This window comes from Amaranthus tricolor, chromosome 8, assembly GCF_026212465.1.
Source record: "Amaranthus tricolor cultivar Red isolate AtriRed21 chromosome 8, ASM2621246v1, whole genome shotgun sequence".
Classification (NCBI taxonomy): Eukaryota; Viridiplantae; Streptophyta; class Magnoliopsida; order Caryophyllales; family Amaranthaceae; genus Amaranthus; species Amaranthus tricolor.
Window position 1 is genome coordinate 21,991,639 of NC_080054.1, and position 23,075 is coordinate 22,014,713.

At 33.1% G+C, this 23,075-nt stretch overlaps 2 protein-coding genes across 5 annotated transcripts; one reads left to right on the forward strand and one right to left on the reverse strand.

Annotated features, from left to right (window-relative positions):
- The first annotated feature begins 13,057 nt into the window (after positions 1-13,057).
- On the forward strand, positions 13,058-20,926 carry LOC130820177 (uncharacterized). 4 transcript variants are annotated; one of them, XM_057685445.1, is made up of 3 exons: positions 13,058-13,333; positions 19,903-20,512; positions 20,632-20,926. In XM_057685445.1, the coding sequence occupies exons 2-3, from the start codon at positions 20,304-20,306 to the stop codon at positions 20,723-20,725; spliced, it is 303 nt and encodes a 100-aa protein (XP_057541428.1). In that variant the 5' UTR covers positions 13,058-13,333; positions 19,903-20,303; the 3' UTR covers positions 20,726-20,926. The 4 variants fall into 4 exon arrangements, with proteins under 4 accessions (XP_057541428.1, XP_057541430.1, XP_057541431.1 ...); XM_057685447.1 differs by lacking the exon at positions 13,058-13,333 and adding an exon at positions 17,193-17,327 and having other exon boundaries at positions 19,912-20,512; XM_057685448.1 differs by lacking the exon at positions 13,058-13,333 and adding an exon at positions 17,197-17,327 and having other exon boundaries at positions 20,589-20,926.
- LOC130820176 (RING-H2 finger protein ATL78-like) lies at positions 16,183-17,884 on the reverse strand. The gene has a single exon (XM_057685444.1). The coding sequence runs from the start codon at positions 17,695-17,697 to the stop codon at positions 17,017-17,019; it is 681 nt and encodes a 226-aa protein (XP_057541427.1). The 5' UTR covers positions 17,698-17,884; the 3' UTR covers positions 16,183-17,016.
- Positions 20,927-23,075: the final 2,149 nt, after the last annotated feature.

The window sequence follows — 23,075 nt, forward strand, 5'->3', positions numbered from 1 at the left end:
GCTTAAGTTGGTATTTTACTTTACTAGTTGTTTCGAAGGCGTGCTCCGCACACCTCGTCCCAAGTTAAGCAATTTAGATATAATAGTTTAATGAAAGTTATTATGTAAAAAAAGTCATAATAGAAAATTGGGAAATGTCACGTGGTAATCCTGAGGTTTTGGTTTTTCCACGTGGTAATCCTAAGGTTTTGGGTTTTCTACGTGGTAACTAAAACATTTAAAAAATCCACACGGTAACCCTGAGGTTTACCAAATTGTTCCATCGTGACCTTTTTGCATATAAAAATGTTAGCAAACGTTAATTTGGAAGCATTAAGGATGTTGTACGCCTATTTAGGCGACTCACCATATCGAATGCCATCAGTTTCAACCTTTTCTCCCTAAACATAAACCCCAACTCTAACATCTTTCATCCATATCATATTTTTTCCCCCAAATTCGAAGATGGTAGAGTTAGTATTTATGTTTTGGGGGAAAAGGTTAAAACTGATGACATTTGAAATGGTGAGTCGCATAAATAGGCATACCGCATACAGCAGCGTTAAAGCTTTGAAATTAACGTTTGCTAACGTTTTTTTGTGTAAAAAGGTCACGGTGGAACAATTTGGAAAACCTCAGGGCTACCGTGTAGATTTTTTAAAAGTTTTGATTACCACATGAAAAATTCAAAACCTCAAGGTTACCACGTTGAATTTCCCTTGAAAACTTTATGAATAAGGTAATGCACTAAATTGAATACTATTAGTTGACAATGTTTCATATCATATAATGCTACCAATAATAACCTTTTTTTATTGTAATAAATATTGAAATTCATTTTATTTAGAACACAATAGTATAATGAGTGAAAGTTTGTTAAACTATATAATTATTGTGTCACATAAATGCTAAAACTAAATGCACTTATAATTATTTCATGTATGTATGTACAATTTGGTTGATTCATATCTGGACCCTATTTTCTAAGTAAAAAGAATATATATATATATATATATATATATATATATATATATATATATATATATATATATTAATATTTTTTTCTTACAAATTGAACACATATTTTGGTAATAATTAGCATTATTTTAGATAGTTTAATTTATATTATATTTGATGTATAAGCTGGAGTCACGAAAATAAGACGGATCAAATAGTTAATTGATATAGTTTTTTATTGTACAAATTTATTATAAACATTTGAAGGAAAAAGATATTAATTCTACAAATGTCTTAAAGTAAAATGAAATAAGATATTGAACAAAAAATTACTTCCTCCATTACTAATGAATTGATATAGTGTGCTTTTGTACGCATATTAAGATGGAGGATAATTTCTAACATTACCCTTAAATTCAATTTGTAATAAATGATTTCCTATCTTTAAAGGCTGGAATAAACAATGTTATATTTGTATTTGAACTTTAAAAATTACTATTTATAGAACTGTATGAATTAAATTAAATCACCAAAAATAAAAAATATATTAATTAAATGAAAAGGCAGGAAGTATTTATTTTGCTTTAATAAATTTGCATAATTGCGTTTTTTGGGAAAGTTTTATTTTTTAAAATTATCATCCAAAAGTGTTTAAAATTGGAGGAAGTGATTTAAATGGATAATTATAATGTCTTGTCTTTCTTGTCTAGCATATAAATGTAATCATTTGCCTCATGTACTTATTTTGGCAAATCTTTAGACCTTACCTTGTCATATCAAAAGTTTACTTGAGCATATTTTTGTATAAAATATGTGCAAGTCTATTATTTTTAAATAAAATATCAAAAGTTTAGTTAAGTACTCTCTCCTATTCACCTAAAAAGTTTCATTTGACTTTTTATGGATTTTAAGGAGAGTCAAAAGTGGGACCTTAAGGGTAGGAAAGAGAGTGGTATTATGGGTTTTTTAATGTAAGGGAGGAAAATTAGTATGGGTAATAGAGGGTATAATTGAAAATAGGATAAAGTTACTAACGGCATAAAAGTCAAAAACCCATACCAAAAATAGAAATGGGACAATTAAGGTGACTTGACCATAAAAAAAATGTGACACATAAGCTAAATAGGAGGGAGTATTATTTTGTATTTTGGCAAAACTCTAGACCTTATTCGCCTTTCTATATCTCTTTTCCATTTTTTTTTTTTTTGCTTCTTATCTCAAAAACCTCAACTCAACAATGGCTTTGTGGAACCTCGAACCTTTTTATGGCTCTTACGATGAAGGAGTGTTTGTTGATGACTACAATAAAAAGAGAATTGAAGTGATGTATATGACATATTACCATAAGGAATCACCAATAGAGGTTTTGGTTTCTATTGAGGCTAAGTCTTACAACCAGCTCTTTTATTGTTGTCCGACTTGCGGAAAGCATTACTGGATCAAGCAAGGCGAAATTAGAAGGAAGAAGAATAATGAAGGTGGTAATATAGTATCTGGTCAGAGTTCAAGTAGTGATATGCGTGAAGTGATAGTGGTGTATGTCTCTGTGCATTCGTAGTTTAGGTAAAAATGAGGGGCATTATAGTATTTTGGGAAGTTAATGCATGACTACGTAAATAGGAACCAATATTTTTTTGGGTTAACGTAGATCTGTTTTTGGTAATTAAGTTATAATTAGATGCTAATATATGGTATTAGGCTTAGGTAAAGGTAATGTTTTTAAAAGCCAGTCCTTTTTGTTTTGTTGAATTGATTTAGATTGGGTTTCAAAAGCGTTTTTTGGGGATTAAGATAGTAGTGAAGGAACTAAGATCTTGTAACAAGTTGTACAAAGTAAAGTATATTGTTATTAATGAAAATCTTTGTAAAATTCTTTGTTGAATATGATTTGGATTGGGTTTCAAGAGTGTACTGTTTTTCATTGATATATTTATTTTGTGTGCTTTATCTTTATATTAATTTACAGGTCCTAAATCTATTTTATGAAAATTACATATATTTTGCGCTAACTAGTTTATTTGGGTTAAAGTGGTGTTGTATGAGCTTTACACTTTATTTGTATAACTGAACATAATGTATTTGTTTGGATGTTGTTTCATAATCTGTGAAAGGTAACAAAGTGTAGGTGTAATAGGTTGCTCAAACACTTTGTATTATATAGATCAAATACATGATCTTTACATTTGTATTTAAGTTTTATGTAAGAGGATAACGCATTAAAGACATTTGTTGACGTGGTTCTGCATCTTTAAGAACTTGTTCATTAGAAATTGACTTTAATACCCATTTCAATACACCATTTCTTAATAATGCTGAAGTTGGCCAAGCTCAATTAGAAATGTCTTAGTTGCAATAGCTGCAATAATATATTGAAGCTCCATAAGTATATTGTAGTTTATCTTCTATGGCCATAGTTAATCCAATGTAAGTAAAAACCAAGAATATGTCCCATTTAGTTTTGGCACACTATTCAATGCACTAATTCAATTCTAAATATCTGTAATTGTGTTATAATTAAAAATTATGAAAATTTGATATTAATAAAATTTACATTGAGACGAATCAAATAAGATCCCACATGACTGTATTTTGACGTCTAGATTAAGAATAAAATACAAATTAGAAGATCTATAAATAGTGTCAAAAAACTAAATGGGACAACTCAAATGAATCGAGGGAGTATATGTAGAAATTAATGGTACGCACCCGAAAAAATTGTACCGTTGTATTATGTACTCCTTCTTTATATATAATACAATGAAAGATAAATTAGGCAAAAGATAATTTAGGAAATGCTCCTAAAATATCGTAACCAAATAAGTAATTATTCCTAAATTACCTTAATCCCATCATATGAGATATTTACACAATAATATCGCAATATTTACACAATAATATCGCAATACCCCCCCTCAAGTTGGAGCATGGGGTTCAAACATGCCCAACTTGGAAATAAGAAACTCAAACTGATTCTTTCCTAGTGCCTTAGTGAACACATCCGCCAATTGAGTTTTGGTCGAAACATACGAGGGAGCAATAAGACCATCAGTTATAGCATCGCGAACAAAGTGACAATCAATCTCAATATGCTTTGTGCGTTCATGAAAAACCGGGTTTTTAGCAATATGTAAAGCAGACTCACTATCACAAAACAACGGAACAGCCTTTGAATGGTGTATCCCCAGACTCAATAATAAAGCTTTAAGCCATTTTATCTCACAAGTGATTGAGGCCATGGCCCTGTATTCGGCCTCTGCAGAAGAGCGAGACACTGTATGTTGCATCTTAGTCTTCCACGAGATGGGAGACTTACCCAAAAAAACTAGCCAACCCGTAAGAGATTGACGAGAGATTGGACAAGCTGCCCAATCGGAGTCACACCAACCCTGCAAAGTAAGTTCTGAATCGGCTCGCAACAATATACCTTGTCCTGGAGCACCCTTCAAATAACGAACAACACGAAGAGCAGCTTCCCAATGTTCTAGCCGCGGTGCTTGCATAAACTGAGATAAAATGTGCACAGAATAGGCCAAGTCAGGCCTTGTGACTGCAAGATAGATTAATCGTCCAACAAGTCTGCGATAAGACTCTGGATCTGCCAATAAATCACCTGTAGCTAAACCAAGTTTATGATTTTGCTCAATGGGAAAACCACTTGGCTTAGCTCCTAACAGCCCTGTTTCAGAGATAACATCAAGAGTGTACTTTCTCTGGCACAAAAACACACCTGCAGAGCTACGAGCCACCTCAATTCCAAAAAATATCTTAAAGGACCTAAGTCCTTCATTTTAAAACAGTCACTGAGATAAGCCTTGAAAGCACAGAGAGCAGCGGAATGATTACCAGATATAACAAGATCATCTACATATACTAAAACGTTTATCTGAATGCTAGCCTTAGTAAATGTAAATAAAGAGTAATCTGAATAAGATTGAAGAAAACCATACTCTTTTAAAGCGGAAGCAAGCTTCGCAAACCAACAACGAGGAGCTTGTTTAAGACCGTATAAGGACTTTCGTAGTCTGCAAACTAAGGAGTTGTCGGAGGTTTCAAACCCGGGAGGAAGTTTCATATAAACTTCTTCATTTAAATCGCCATGAAGAAAGGCATTGTAGACATCCATCTGATGAAGTTCCCAATTTTTGGATGCTGTAATAGCAAGGAACGCCCGAACAGTTGTCATTTTGGCCACTGGAGCAAAAGTTTCGTTGTAATCAATCCCTTCTTGTTGATGATTTCCCAACACAACCAAACGAGACTTCAATCTTTCTATATCACCATTAGACTTGAACTTAGTACGATAGACCCACTGACTACCTAGAGCACGCTTACCCGATGGTAGAGGTTCTAGAGTCCAAGTTCCATTATCTTCTAACGCTTGTATTTCCTCTTTCATGGACTTTCTCCAAGTTTCGAACTTCATAGCTTCTTTGAATGATTTTGGATCATCACTCTTAACAATAGCTGCAACAAATGTTAGATAATTCACAAAAAAATTGTCACATTTAATATAGTGTGCTAAAGGATACGAGGTACCGGAAGAGTGATTTGAAGAAGAAGTGAAGGGAGATGGACCATTAGCAAACACATGATGAGCAACATAGTCCCGATGTCTCACATTTGGGATTCTTTCACGCATCCCACGACCTAAGACAGGTTCAATACATTGGTCAAAGGAACTGGCAGCATCACTGGATTGAGTTTGAGACCCTCCCGAAATAGGCAGCAATTGAGAGGGAGCACTGGCAGCCTCTCCAGTGAGTAGATCAATAGCTGGGGAGGGCTGCTGCTGGGGGGTGCCAGTGCTTTGTGGTTCCTGTACCCGCGTATTGCCTGTATGACGAATATCCGGCAACGTGCTTTGCACACACAAATCGCGTTCATCTTCATATACCACATCAATCATACGAAAATCCGCAAAATCATCATGCACATCACCATTATAGTCACCAATATGAGGATCTATATTAATATCTTCCGGACTACGAAAAGGAAAAACTTCTTCCACAAATTTCACATCCCGAGAGACAAAAAAAACTTTAGCATCGAGATCATACACACGCCACCCCTTTTGACCAAACGAATATCCCACAAACACACATTTGCGACTTTGACTAGCAAACTTATCACCCTGTGTTTTCTGATTATGAGCAAAACACAAGCAACCAAAGGTGCGAATGGCATCGAACATGGGAGGTTTTTGAAATAAAATTTCAAAAGGAGTTTTATTTTGTAAGAGAGGAGTTGGGGTGCGATTAATAAGATGAGCCGCAGCAAGTACACATTCCCCCCAAAAATAAATAGGCAAATTTGCTTGAAACCGTAAAGCCCTCCCAACACTCAAGATATGTTTGTGTTTCCTCTCAACCCGCCCATTTTGTTGTGGGGTACCGACACAAGATGATTGAAACAGTATACCCATGGCGGAAAAATAATCAAATAAGCAATTAAATTCTGTGTCATTATCACTTTGAACAATTTTAATTTTATGAGAAAATTGTCTATCAACCATGGCTACAAATGTCATAAACGAACGAAACACTTCAGTTTTATCAACCAATAAATAAAGCCATACGACTCGGGAATAATCATCAACAATAGTTAAAAAATAACGAGCCCCACAAGACGAAACATGCCTGTAAGGACCCCACAAATCACAATGTATTTTCTCAAAAATCCTAGAACTTCTAGTTTCACTCAAGGGAAATTTGTCTCTATGATGCTTTGCTCGAAAACACACTTCACATCCATTATTCAAACTACTTTTATTGTTACTAACATGAGGAAGTAACTTAACTACTCTCTCGGAAGAATGACCCATACGTCTGTGCCACAACTCCAAGGTTGAAGAAGCTTCCACCGCAGATACTGATGGCATCACGTCTAGTTTGCTAAAGTAGAACAGTCCATCTCGCCTAACTCCCATTCCAATCAGCTTCTTCGCTTGGTCCTGTATTGCACACATAAAAGAATTAAATTGGACAATAGTTTGTAAATTATCATTAAGTTGAGATACCGACAGTAAGTTGCAGCTTAAGTTTGGCACATAAAGAACATGAATAAGAGTGATTGTATCCGACAACTGGATTGATCCTTCCATTGTAGCAGATACTGTTTCTCCATTAGGTAAACCAACAGGACAAGATATGAAATGAACATCAAATAACCAAGATTTGTTACCAGTTACATGATGAGTAGCACCAGTATCAATGATCCAAGAAGAACTGTCAAACTTACCATTCAATCGGTTATCCGGAAATGTACTATTACCAAATAATCCAGTGATTGCTTTCCACTGTTCGGCGGTAAACAATTGAGCACTTGAATTTGTTGAAACAGGAGAAGCTGGGACTGAAACAATAGCATTTGCACGTGGGTTAGAGCCCTTGCCGAATCCCGTAGAAGACTGAACCCCTCTTGTTTCACGAGGTGTGTAACCCTCCGGGAAGCCATGTAACTCATAGCAGGCACTTTTAACATGTCCCTTCTTCTTGCAATGATCACAAATTTTATCATTCCAACATTGAGAGATATCGTGCCCGCGCTTATTGCATTTATCACACACCGGCACACTAGAGCTACTGCCATTAGGACCACGACCCTTTCTTGTTGCTGTGACATGGACAGCAAACCCAAGAGCCGAGTTGGATTGCTGCTGGGACTGTTGGGAATCTGTTTTGATTCTAGTAATGCCACGCACTCTTTCATCTTGTGCAACAGATTGAAAAGCTTTGTTTAACGAGGGCAAGGGATCTTGAGACAACAAATTAGAGCGCAAGGATGCATAATATTCAGAATATAAACCAAGTAAAAATTGGTGAAGACGATCTGCATCACGACGTGTTGCGTGTTGCTTACCAACATCACATAAACAATTTCCACAAATACAACTAATCAGAGGCTCATGTTTGTCCAATTCATCCTATAAAACAGATAATTTGCTATAATAAGCAGCTACAGACATAGTTTTCGTTTGTTCACAGCTATTAATTTCAGATTTTAGTTGTTGAATACGAGGACCATTAACAAGACAAAATCGTTCGTGTAAATCATCCCACAACTTTTTAGCATTATCATAATTAGAGAGCATTGATTTTACCTCCGAGTCAATAGTATTCATGAGCCAAGAAACAAGCATACAATGGATTGTCACCCAATCATCCTTCGTACACGGTGGAACGAAACTCATAATTGAACCGTCCAGAAATCCGAATTTCCGCCGAGAGCACAACGCAATACGAATGGCGTGAGACCATTCATTGAAATTAGCAAGCTTTAAACGAATATTAGTAATAAAATCTCCCGGCCGATCTTGTGGGCCGAGATAAAATGGTGAAGTAGACGGAATTTGTAACAGAGGCGGTGGAGAGGGTGAATCGCCAGCCACCATGATTGCACAGAGAAAAGCACAGATAATGGAATAAGATTATGGAAAGCACAGAGAAAGGTAAAGGCACAGAGGAGAAGAACTGATTGTTTGAAATTAGGTTAGGGAATCGGGAAAGACGGCACAATTGGTAAAGTGGAATTTGGTTATGAAAGGGGCACAATTAATGGCACAATTGGGAATTGGAAAAGGACACGCACAAGTTTGAAAAAAATTTGGAAAAAGCTCCGATACCATGTAGAAATTAATGGTACGCACCCGAAAAAATTGTACCGTTGTATTATGTACTCCTTCTTTATATATAATACAATGCAAGATAAATTAGGCAAAAGATAATTTAGGAAATGCTCCTAAAATATCGTAAACAAATAAGTAATTATTCCTAAATTACCTTAACCCCATCATATGAGATATTTACACAATAATATTGCAATATTTACACAATAATATCGCAATAGTATAACTTATGGAGTTCATCACCGTTTCTGCTTTAACTTGAGCAATTGACATGAAAGTAGCCATTTCCGAAGGTGCTTGTGCTTTTAGAATTGTTCAGTCCTCCTCTGGATCAACGCTGCATGTGTAGTAGCCCTGCAGCCATATTTATGTTGCAAAGGTTTATAAATTCTTTCATGATATGTTCAATGCTATTTAGTCAGATATACCATCTTGACAATGCTGCAACTCTATCTCCTTCTGGTTCTTCAGTAATGTGTGTGGACATGGTGGTTGATAAATTAAAGCCTGCATTCTAAACTTCTTAAGAAATATACAAAAACAAACGGATAACACTAGTGGAAAAACCTTATATGCTGCGCAACATATGCTGCGGTTTTAAAGAACCGCAGCATATAACACATTCTGGATTCAATTTGCCACAAAGCACAAACTCACACAAGTAAACATTGTTTTTTGGAGGTACAGCCTTTATAAACTGATCAAACTGTGCTGGATCCTTCAATTTACATTTATCTGTCAAGATAATTAAGAAGTGAGCATGCGGAAGGTCACGCTTTTGAAACTCGACAGCATTGATTAGTGTTGCAAGTTCACCAAAGAATTTGTTCTTCTTAATGAATTCATGGACAACAATGAGTTTTGCCCAAAAACATCTGTGAAATAAAAGCAAGGCAATCTTGTGCTTTTTCACCTGCAGCTAGTTCTTGGATTATCTCAATCAAGTTAGGATTGCATGTGATATTCAAAAATATATCTGGTTGACCATACCGCTGCACAAGGGCATTGCATTTAAGTAACGTTTCTTCATGTCACGTGGCCCTCCAATAAAAGATGGTGATAAGACTTCATTGCTAAAATAACCGGCTTTTAGCGTCATTAACTAAAAGGCTAGTCATGCAAACCATATTTGTAATATCCTAGACACTACACATAGTTGGAAAAACGCTGCTCCCAATAGCGTTTTACATAATAATGAAAACGCTGCCATCATCAGTGATTTTCTTGGACAGCCCATTTGGGCCTAAAAACGCTGGGCTTAACAACGTTTTCACTAAAACAGGTTAGGGCACTTAATTTTGAAAATAAATTTATACGAGGATTGGTTTATGATTTTTTTATTAAAAAAAATCTTGTTTATTTGATATTTTCTTCAATTGAACGGTTATATATCTTTTATTAAAACCTAAAAGATATATGTTTTCATTTTATTATCCTCATAATTTGGGAAAATGTGTATCATGGGATTAAAGGGAGGTTACTCCTACTCTTATTTAGGGATATCAATTTAGAATTTAAAGTGTTCATGAAAACCACTCTTTCTCTCCAAATTAAAATTCTCTACAAGATTTAAGTTTGAAGGAAATTAGCTACTTATTTTTATTTTAATTCTAAGCTTGCTCAATATAATCTGTAATACTTCACGAAAATTAATTATATAGTGCTAATAATTAATTACAAATCGTTGTATCCCAAAAGTGTATTTCTGATTTTAAGCCTAAACACCAAGTACGCGGAATACCGCCTTTAGGCAAACTACATAGTGGCTCGATTTGGTATCAAGTTTTCGTAGATGTTATTGTCTTAAAGTATCTTCGGTTTATGGTTGCTTAATTATTTTAAGTTAATTAATTCATTGTAATTTCAATTCCAAGAAATTTGTATTAGTTTGCAAAGACTTATAAGCTCATAAGTCATAGTAGTACTTATAATCTCTTTAAATTTTATTCATATAAAACACTCAATAATCTAAAATGTTACTTTAGATTTAACAAATTCCATCCATACATTTTAACTCTTTTTTAATTTTATCCACATAATTCATTATTTCTCTTCATTTATTACCATTTTTTAAAATAACCTATTTCTTTTTGATGCAAATTAAAGAGAACAGAGTAGTATTGTGTATTATTGCTCCGCCCTATTAATTTTAATTTTGTATTTATAGGTTGGTTTGAATTTTAAGGAGATTACAATATATTTATTTGACTTGACATATTGAGCATCTACTATCATTAAACTTTAAGTCTTCTAATTGTCTAATTTAAATTCATTGTTATATATTGGTCGATTAGAAATGAAAAGTGGCCTTGAAAAGGTCTATGTTTAATTCTAATATTGTTTACGCGAAAATGATGTATACCAACGTCTAAGTCGCTTTTATATGAAAATCTTAGTATTGTTTAAATTTGGGTGAAATTATGTGTGTTAATTATTGATGACTTAGTTATGGTTGAACTTGGAATGCAACGTATATTTGTTATATTATTCATAAGTTGATATTTCATGTATAGCAACTATTTTTTTAAACGAATAGGTAACATTTGAGAAATTAATATTTTTTTTAGATTTGGTAAATTGAAAATAATTATCAATAATTATTTTGGGTCAAATTTAAGCGAAATTGAGAATGTAGTATTGGACTAAAACAAGAAAAAATAAATTGGGCTCAAGTGTGAGAATAAAGTGATATTTAGTTCCTTTTCATTTTCCTTCTCTTTTTATTTTATGTTTTTGATTATTATTTTACTAGTTTAAAAGTCCAAGTAATGCATAGAGTTTGGTATAGAGAAATATATAAAATAATATTTTCAAAGAATATTGCAACAAAAAAAACTCTTTTAATTAAGAAAAGTAGGTAAATACTACATGTTTTAAAAATATAATTACTTGATAACAATATAACTTAATTACCAAAATTTTCAAAGAATATTGCACGGAGTCTTTACTTTTTTTTTTTTTTTATATCCTTGCCCTAAAATCAGATCTTTTCAATACTAGAAAATCTAAGTTAATCACGGTTATTTGTAAATCACCATAAAAAGACAAAAAAAAAACTAATAAATAATCAAAACAAAAATAGGAAAACAAGATCATTAAAGTCATAAACCAATACGTACTAACTACCTACAATTGATGTACCAAATGAGAAAATTATCGTTATTTACCAAGCAAAACTCTTTTCAATACCCAACTCTATTCACCATCTTCTTTAATGTTGCCCTTTAGAAACCCTAAATCGTGAGCTTTTCAGAACTGAAACAACAAGCACTTGTTTCCTCTCAAACCGTTATGGTTGTTGAATCTCATGCAACTATGCGAATAGGAAAGAGAGGGAGAAGAGAAGAATTTTAGAAGAGGAGAAGAAGATTGTTTTATTTCATTTTGTTTGATAAATTCTAATACAATATTATGTCCCTTTTATACTACTAAGACTATCACAAACACTCACTTATAACTAATTACAATTTTACTACTAAATGTACCTATAACATACTTTTCCCTTCAAAAGACTTGTCCTCAAGTCAAGTCTATGTTAAGAAATCTAAACAAAAATACAAGACAACTTTAAACTATATCTAAACACCGAAAAAAATGCCCAAAATAGTGAGAAATGAAATAAAATGAATATCTTACATCTCTTTACCCTAAGACCCCATCAACATAAAAACCACATACGTCGATAATTTTTGATTTCATGACGGTTTGAACACCAGAGTTGAAACTCATTATTAGTTGAATCTTTTTGCCAATAAATGAGCAAGCAACATCATTTGCATTGAAAATTGTGTACAGTACTTGCATTTTCCCTAACACTTGCTTGAATTTTAAGAGTAATATAGTGATATTAAGACTCGGATTGTTATAATGGTCAAGTAATAAGGCATCTTTATTGTACTTATTTAACACTTCATGAATAACTAAAAACATGCATAGAAATCTTCCATTTCTTGATTTTTAACAACTAAGGTAGGTCAAACACTACTTTAGTATATTCTGCCCAAACATTTTTTTTTTCTTGTACACCTCATATCTTCTTTTAACCTTTTTAGAACTTGATTGCACTCTTGACAAAGTATCCCATTTATGAGTTGTTCTTAGCAGATTCTTAGTTTGGAGAATAGAACTTTCAATTGAATGAACTTCAAGAATTTTCCCATATGTTGAAAATAAATTCTTAGGTTCGATTGCTACAAAACACTAATGATTTTTAACTAAATCATATTCACTCATGTCATCAATCACACAATTAATAAATTATCATCCATATGAACAAAACCTTTAGAACCAAACTTACTTTTTGCACATGAATTTATATCATCAACATTTAAAGATTCTTGAATGGTATTTACTTCAAACATGTTATCGAACATCTCTAATGCAATTACATAATGATTTCCTTCGTCATATACTACAATAAATCCCAATTATCACTATTATGTTGGCAATTATTTCATTTTGTATGATAAATTCTAATACAATATTATGTCCCTTTTATACCATTAATTATAATTTTAATACTAAATGTATCTATAACACAAATCATTTGAAAATTCATCACCCTTTTCCAAATTCCTTGTTTTCGTCCTGAAACCAAAACCTGGGAAGCATCAACCAATCCTTCCTCTGAAAATTCGAATGAAACATACCACAATCCCCCTGAGTTTCCGTACCCCTACCGAATCTGCCCCTTCGGTCTTCTTCTCGAAACTAGTAGGCGCAGCAGCAACCCTGTGTGAGATTTCAAAGTGCAATTCCTCTTGCAATATTGTGGTAATTGCTTTGTCTACTCAATTTTTATGTAAACCCTAAATTGCTATACATATACACTTCTTTCCCCTATTATTTTTATTTCATTTCTTATCATCAAATAATATTTGACCTTAAATATCAATGTATTACTGCAATATGTATTGATTTTACGTGTTCAGTTATATATTTGCCAAAGTTAAGGTTAGTACCGTTCATTGTTAAAAGATAACATGAAATGTCCTATGGTTTTCTGCTGTTCATACAAAAGAAGATGAGGAGTAAAAGGCAAGGGCAATTGATACAAGTAACTTAGACTTTATAGATAAAGGTTAAGGTGACTCGATTCTGTGTCAAAAGTTAATGGTCTGTGTCAATTCTAGCCTAGCTAAGACTGGGTAATACCTCTAAGTGCTATATCTTTATTTAATATGACATTGTGTCCCACATACAATCATGTATGTCATTGATGGTGAAATACTGTAAACACTCAAGGTGAAAAAGAAATCAGTTAAGGTTAGGTGTGACCTGGTTCAAGGGTTAAATTGAATACTACTGCCAGTCTGCTATGCTACAAATTCATACTTTTGATGCTCATAGTGGTTTCTTCCTCACCTTCCACATTTTATATCTTAGTTCTGTCTAAATGGCTTTCAACTTTACATTACTTTTTCAAGGACCTATTGGAAGATGAATTTAGCTGCACTACCTTAATATAGATTAATATATACTAATAATATTATGCATGCAGCCTTGTGAGTGGCGGATCTAGCGTGATGTCACTTATGTTAGTTGACATCACTTAAGTCCAAAATAAAATCAAATATTACATGTAAATATACCCTAAATGAGTTGGTTAGTGTATTATCTTCCACATATGTGAACAGGGATCAAAACCCAGTTGGCACGTTTTACTTAAATTGACATACTCTTTTTTTGGATCCGCCACTGAGCCTTGTCATGCTTATTCTTGTGGTTTTTGATGATTTGGAATCCCAGTTGGAAAGATGAAATGGTAACTAAGTTTCCTATTTATTTAATTTAAGTGTAGGTGGCTTCATGTGATTATTGATAATATTAAGTAATTCCATATTCAGAGGAAGTATTGCAAAAGCCGTTGACGTACTCCTATTAATGCTCTAAACTATATCTCTAATACCAATTTATTTGTGTTTAATCCCATTTGTTTCAGTATTCATTCATATAATAAAGCTTAGCTCGACAATATGTGGTCTACTTAGTGGCTTCGTCTCCAATGAAGTGGACATTTCAGTATTCACACTTTACCTCGTTTGTTTAAAATTATAATCTTGGCTGAGCTGCCCATCGTTTTATTTTTAATATTTTTTTGTTGTGGCCTCAAAGCCACTATGTTTGCTCCCTGTTATTTTAGTTATGAACAGTTTTGCACTCAAATTGACCTTCCACATTTTATATCTTAGTTCTGTCTAAATGGCTTTCAACTTTACATTACTTTTTCAAGGACCTATTGGAAGCTGAATTTAGCTGCACTACCTTAATATAGATTAATATATATACTAATAATATTATGCATGCAGCCTTGTCAGTGGCGGATCTAGTGTGATGTCACTTACATTAGTTGACATCACTTAAATCCGAAATAAAATCAAATATTACATGTAAGTATACCTTAAATGAGTTGGTTAGTGTATTATCTTCCACATATGTGAACAAGGATCAAAATCTAGTTGACACGTTTTACTTAAATTGACATTACTCGTTTTTTTGGATCTGCCACTAAGCCTTGTCATACTTATTCTTGTGGTTTTTGATGATTTGGAATCCCAGTTGGAAAGATGAAATGGCAACTAAGTTTTCTATTTATTTAATTTAAGTGTAGGTGGCTTCATGTGATTATTGATAATATTAAGTAATTCCATATTCAGAGGAAGTATTGCAAAAGCCGTTGACATACTCCTATTAATGCTCTAAACTATATCTCTAATACCAATTTGTTTGTGTTTGATCCCATTTGTTTACTTTAAAGTATTCATTCATATAATAAAGCTTAGCTCGACAATATGTGGCCTAGTTAGTGGCTTCGTCTCCAATGAAGTGGACATTTCAGTATTCACACTTTACCTCGTTTGTTTAAAATTATAATCTTGGCTGAGCTGCCCTTCGTTTTATTTTTAATATTTTTTTGTTGTGGCCTCAAAGCCATTGTGTTTGCTCCCTGTTATTTTAGTTTTGAACAGTTTTGCACTCAAATTGACTTTCCATATTTGATGGGCTCATGATTCACTATGAATTTTTCTTTGGTAGCACTACATTATAGTATTCCCTTCTTTTTGCTTATTAATTCATATCTTGACTATAGTGCAAAAATAGTGCAAAAATAAGGCCGTATCACCGTATCATAAAAATTTTTGGGTTCACCGCGACTGAAATATAGAACATAGTGATCGCGAAATGAACTTAAATAGACCACAAAATCTATTTCATGACCATTACCGCAAGTCCGCAACCGTGGACGAAATTGAATTTTTGCACTATGCTAGCTGAAAAAAATTATATTACTATGTTTTTATCTATGTGAAGTTGTAGTGTTATAGAATATGATTTCTATCAACGGTCAATCGAAACATCCTCTATTATTAATACAAAGATAATGTTGCTTGCACTCGACCCCCAATTCCACTTTGGTTGAATGTCATTGATATAATGGAATATGGTATTGACATCTTAAACCTATTGATGAATATAAAGTCATATACACTACCTTGAAGTAATTTATTCTACTAATTTGCATGAACTAAAGCAGTGTTACCATTATATGCGGTAGGATACGTGACTCCCTGATAGTTAGTTAGCTTGTCAGTGGGTGAGGATTATTGAACTGTCAAAAGTGGCGCTCCTTAAATTGTTCTAGTAGTTAAGAATTGATACTAGACATTGTTATAAACAGTGTATTAATATTAAAAACAAGTAGTAGTGCAATGGGTGTAATGTTGACATTGTTATAAAAAAGTGGTTTAATTAAAAAAAAAAAAAGTGCTAATGCAATTGGTGTAATGTTGACATGAGTGTTATGGTCCAGTGCAAGGTATGTCACTTGTACTACGTTGGTTTTGTATGCAATTAATGTGAGGTTTATATGCAATAAGCTTTTTCATCTACTAGACTAGTCTTTTTGATTAGCTCTTATGTTTGTCCTATAACAATGGTATTAGAGTTAGACTAAGAGTGGGTAGCCTAGAAGAGCTAGCCGTAACCTAACCTAAGCAGCCGTGACCCAACAAAGATGTTGGCCTTATGGGGGGTCGATTTTATGGTCCATTTTAAGGTATGAAACTTGTTTGATATCGGTTGTGTATGAAAATGTGCAATTGGTGTGAGGTTTATAGGCAAATGAGCTCTCATCTACTTAACTAGTCTTTTGGGTGAGCTTTCTTATTTGTCCTATAACAATGAGGTAGAATATGTGATTCCTGGATGTTAATTTAACTTGTCAATGAGTGAGGATCAAACTGTCTAAAGTGGCTTTCCTCTAACATTGTTTTTGAAAACAGTGTATTAACGAAAAAACAAGTACTAATGCAAATTAACAATAATTCCTATCTGTACAAAAATATACATTTCGCTTGTGATTTTTGGTACTCTGCCTCCTTTGGGCATAAGCTTGCAAATGCACAATTTACAGTTTGGACACCCCAGGGTTATTAGTCCCAAGTACTATCAATTAGCTAGCTAGTCCTATAATTTACCACATCTTCCCGTTCTAATGGTCCCATGTTTACAACAACTGTCTGCGGAGGAAGTGACTGTGGTTCTGGCTGCGACGAGCTAGCCTGATCACAACCCATGATTTTCTGACATGTCTCGATCAAGCAGTGCCTGCAGGTGGGACATGAAGAGTGAGTGTTGAGCCATTTGTCAATACACCGGATGTGAAAGCCATGGTGGCATTTGGGTAGGAGTCTCAATTTGTCTCCTGCTGCAAACTCAGACAGGCAAATAACACACTCCGTACCAAGACTAGGGAGGTTCAGCTTGGGTGAGTAATTAACTACAGTAAAAGTCTTTAAAGCTTTTTTCTTGATGCCTGTGTTATCTGAATTTGAAACAGCAGATGTATTTCTGCCTTCATTGTCAGATTCTGGTGAAGTTGAACATCTTAGGGCACACTTGACTATAGAATTCAACCCAAGTGAACAAATTAAGGCACATAAGAGTACTGATAAGATCATCACTACATTGACATCAAAGCTATTGGTGCCCCTATAAGGGTCGGTGGGGCCCACTGGGTTGTATGTAGTGGTTGCTGGTGGAGTTTGGTAAGGAGGGTAGTGTTGTAGCAACCTTCTTGAAGATTGGAGGTTGTTTAGTTCTTGGTAGAGCTGAGGAGGAAACATGGAAGGGGACATGGTTTTTTTCTTTGTTGTGTTTGTTTTAAGTGCACTGGAGTAATAGTCTTAAGTGGGTGTGTGTTATGGAATAATATATAGAGCGCAGAGCCGCAGAGTCAAGGTTTGGTCATACGGCCTTTTTAGGCACATTAAGAATGAATGATTGCCTCTTCCTTTTAAAAGTTTCTGCCCCTTGAAAGTTGATTGATTAATTCCCGGGAGTTTTTTTTCTTATTAGTCATTACCCCCATTTATATCAGCATAATTATTTTTTTTTGAAACAAGGTAACATATTATAAAACACAAAAGTTAAGGGTACATAAAAAGGGAAAACACAGGTCTCCTACTTCTCAACCACAAGAAAAAAGGGAAGACAACAATAGCAAATAAAAAGTCTAAAAATACATCATAACAAGACATAAGGTGCCCAAAATCAAAGATAATAGCCTCTCCTATACAGGACGACGAGGTAAAGAGTCTAAAAAGCCTATTAGTTTGTTTTAGTTTTAGTATAGAACAATATAAAAGTATATGAAGTACAGAGCAAAAAATATAAGAGTCTTATTTACTTTTAATAATTAGAGAATTGAGGTCTTTTCAAGAAAAAAAAGAAAGCTATATTTTTTTAGTATTGTCTCAAGTAATTAGATATAAACCATCAAAATAATAAACTAGCAAAATAACTAAAATTTTGATGTCATACCCCTAAATTTTAAAAAAATTGACGGTAGAATTAAATACTAAAAATATCTAAAATATAATCAAAAAAGTAAACAAGAAGTAATATTTATTATCAAATTAATAGAACAAAAATTTAATGGTAAAATAGAAACCAATATTTAACATTGATAGGTTTAAAATTCCTAATCCACATTATTACATGAAAACATGCTATAACTAAGTTATTTTATATACGTTTCATTCTGTTGCTTGATGCAATGATTACTAAATTAATCAAGCTACAATGTTTTGCTCTTTAGTGTTGCACATAATGCCTCAACCGATGCAAGCCATTCAGTGTTGTTGAAAATTTCTTCGGATTGCGTTAAAACGGCGTCATCACTTGTTGGCACATCAATACCTTTTTTTGCCTTTGCATCAATAATCCTCTTACAATACGCATGAATGATAACCTCAATACCCCTCTTCAAAACAAGTTCGGCATTTTCAAAATCCTAAAAAAACAAATAAACATTAGAACAAATTTATGGTAAACTTGCAACTTATTTAGTGCTAATTTATATATTATTAAAAAGCAACTTACATGATATTTATTACCCATTTACAACTTATTTATTACCAATTTATATATTATTAAACATCAATTTATATCATTTTTAATACCCATATTTAAATATTTATTGCCAACTTACATATGTAATGCTAACGTACATGTTCTTACGTATGCCAAGTTATATTAATTTAAATGCAAACTAATATATTTCTTAATGAAAACTTACATGTTCTTAATGCTTAATTAAATGTTATCTAATGCCTATTTACAATTAATAAGTTGCTTGTTTTATAATAATTTGCAAATTTTATATTGCCAATTTATAAGTTCTTAATGCCTATTTATTTCTTAAATAATGCCTGTTTGATAATAACTATGAATAAATATGCAAGATATGTGCAGCAACAAAATGACAAAACTTATATCCATTGCCTTTCTTTTGATTTCTTCATCGGCTTCCCATCTTTCATTGAGTTCATAACTCAACAACCTTGACGCAGTTGGTTCATTAACTGGCAAGTCCTGAACGGGCACATCTTGTTCATCATTTTTAACTGCCATACCCAACAACCCTTTCAACCTCAAATCTAGATTTGAGGACCTTCTCATTCAGTTGGTGAACTAAGGGCAAAGACCTAGGATACAGTCTTCCCTGAAACGAAAATCGATAACAGTAGCATACAAGTAAAACAAGAACACACCCATTTACAAAATTTATATGATTGTCATCATTAACATGGCGTGCAGTATCACATAAACTTTCTACAGTCAAAGAACACCGATCAAAAGAATTTATCGTAGCAGGATTAGCAATAGCATCAACCAAAAAATGATGTAAATTGGTGTTTAATAATATATAAATTGTTAATAAATAAGTTGTAAATAGGTAATAAATATCATGTAAGTTGCTATTTAATAATATATAAATTAGTACTAAATAAGTTGTAAGTTTACAATAAATTTGTTATAATATTCATCTGTTTTTTTAGGATTTTTAGTATGCCGAGCTTGTTTTGAAGACGGATATTGAAGTTATCACTCATGCGTATTGTAAGAGGGTTATTGATGCAAAGGTGAAGAAAGGTATTGATGTGCCGACAAGTGATGATGTCGCTTTGACACAATCTGAAGAAATTTCAATAACACTGAATGGCTTGCATCGGTTGATGCATTATGTGCAATGATGACGAAGAATCATGTGGAGGAAGATCATGGAAGTGAGGTGCATGAAGAGGTGATTCCGCGGGAGGAAATTACAAGTATGGTTGTCGAATCAGCGAGAGACGTTACACCACCTTCTTTGGATAAAGGAAAGGGTGTTGTCGATGTGGGGGTAAATCAAGGTGATGCGGTGTAGGAGGATGCGACGAGGGAGAAGGATATAACATCGATGCCTTCCAAAGGGAAGAGTCCTGAGGTTGATACTCCCGTGCCTTCAGCTTTAAAGGAAATATGTAGTTTGGATTCAGGCGGCACAGTGGAGAAGTTTGTTCCCGCCATTGAATTTTGTAAGACAAACCTACAATACATTAAGAACTTGAAGGAGGTTGAGCTGATGGTTCTTGATTACGCAATGTGTAAAGAAACTATTAATCCAGGGTATGGGTTTAACTGTACTTTCATTTTTCTAATTTTAGCTTTGTGATTTTAATATTACGTTATGTCGTTTACATAGAGATTTTACGTACATATGCCACATTGCTTTTCATGGACTGGAGGGATGTACTGACGATGCACAATCAGGGTGAGATTGGCACGAATGTCATCGATTGTTGGGCTTTGTATCTAAATGATGTTGAGCATATACAGTAGACAGCGAAATCGGATAAGAGGCTACAAATCTACCTTTTGGATGCAGTCAATGTGTAAGTTTTTTTGTTACCCATTATTTAGAATGTAGATATAGGCATATATAAAATGAAAATTTTACATTTTGGGATTAAGATTGTGCTAATTGGGATTATATCATGTTAAGTTGGTATTAAGATTAGTAAAAAAAATAGCTTAAAAGACTGTTAGTTGCATTTAGAATTATTTAAACAGATATTAAGTGGCATTAAAAATTATATTAAGATTTAGTAAGATGGGATTAAAAAATTACAGATGTGCATTATAGTATATATATATATATATATATATATATATATATATATATATATATATATAATACTAACTTCTAAGCATTCAATGTCAACTTATATAATATCGAGTACGATGTTGTATCAACTCTGGTGCCAATTTACAATAATGTTAATATCAAAACTACAATCATTTCAGTAGCAACCCACAACATATTTATAACCAAGTACAATTGAAACTTCTTATTACAACGAATTATATTTTATCCAATGCCAAAGTACAAATTACACCAATATGAATATCAAATTACAACGCCTTATATTATCCAATGCCAAACTATAAAAAGATATCAAGTTGGAGTTACTAACCTTTGTGTTCACTAACTGTTATTCCATTGTCATGCTCAAACTGAATATGCTCATCATTTAATGGAATCACAAAAACTACATTTCAGAATGAGATCATCACAATTTTGCTTCTAATTTATTGAATTCGTGAAGATGAATCCCCTTGAACCTGTGTAACGAAATGTTCAAATTCTTACATGAAATCATCTATGTTGTTGAAGATGAAAAATATCGAAATGGAGGGAGAATACCCATTTGAATCTGATATTTTAGCTGTAATGGATCAGAAATTAGAAACTTTATTCAATAATTACCTTACCTCAATTTTCAATGAGTTTTGCAATGATGGCATTCGAATACGTAAGGTTTTTTTGGGAGACGACAGTCTCAACTGCTGGCTGCTGAGAGTGATATGGTTTTTTTTTTTTTTTTTTTTTTGCTTTATATTAAATTAGAAAATCTAATATAGGTTTTTATTTTATTTTTGCTGAGACAATCTCAGCCTGGACTTGAGAACCGTCTCTCAAGAGAGTTACTGTTTATTTTATTTCTTTCTTTTTTGGTTTAGGCCGGCCCATTTAAGAGAGATTGTCTTCCATAAGAATTTTTAATTTGCTCTTTTGATGTTTATCAAAAGTAAATGGAAGATTATAGGTAATGAGACTATATGTGCTCGGAGCCTATGATACTATGAAAAGGTACAACATACAATTATCTCAATACTCTCTCAATCTTCATAATTGCAAAATACTTAAATTAACAAATATTAAAAAGTAGTGGGCACATCAAAATGGAAGGTCTTAAAAGAATGGTATTCCTACCCTAACTGATTACTCCCACATGTAAACTTAATGTGGGTTTGCATGTGAGAAGGGGTGTTGGGATGATTTTGTGTCACATTGACAAATTAAAGATGATTTGCATACTTTATAAGTTATTGGACTTCTTTCTTCCCATTACCATATGGTTTTGGGATGGGGTGTATATCCTTGGTTTATGAGTGTGTGCATCTAGTGTTTCCCCAATGATATGCTGGCATATACAATAAGTCCAACCTAATTTAACAAATTTCAAAAAGTGGTGGGGATAGAGTTGTTCAAATTTGATTCGAATCGGAATTGAAAACTACTTGATCCAAAAATGTGATTTTGTTATGTTTACCGAATCGGCATCACCGGAATTAAAGTTGCACCCGAAAATGTTGATAACCAAAAATGGTAGAACCTAACCTGAAGTGCAAGCGATTGTTATAATAGACTTATAATGATATCATTAACCGAGATTACCCGAACCTATTAGTTGCCGACCAGAGCCAAATTTGATGACCCGAATTATGTACGAAATCGAATTTGATCTGAAAAAAAAAGACTTAACCCGAAATGATTAATAACCAAACTTTTGTAAACTCAAATTGATTTTTAGCCAAAAATATGTCGAACCTCCGATAAATTTATGATTAATTTTAACTTATCAACTTATTATTAAATTTATTGACTAATTTCAACAAATTTATGGCTTTTTATCGGTTTTCTTTTGATGAATGTTTGGAAACTAATTTTCGGTTTTGCAACATTGTAAACCTTATTTATTAATCAAGATTTCCAATGAAAATGATATTAATTATGAACCAATAAGCACATTACAAACTCTAATTTCTTAGTAACATGTTGAAATGCGTCAATACAAAACTTGGTATATGTGTTTCATCAAAACTTAATTTTGCGTTATATCTATTT

Bases quoted from the DNA above. Each gene is read 5' to 3' on its own strand.
- LOC130820177 (XM_057685445.1), top strand. From the start codon at position 20,304: ATGCCTTCCAAAGGGAAGAGTCCTGAGGTTGATACTCCCGTGCCTTCA. The intron at 20,513-20,631 runs GTATGGGTTTAA...CATGGACTGGAG, and splicing joins AAAGAAACTATTAATCCAGG to GGATGTACTGACGATGCACA.
- LOC130820176 (XM_057685444.1), bottom strand. From the start codon at position 17,697: ATGTCCCCTTCCATGTTTCCTCCTCAGCTCTACCAAGAACTAAACAAC.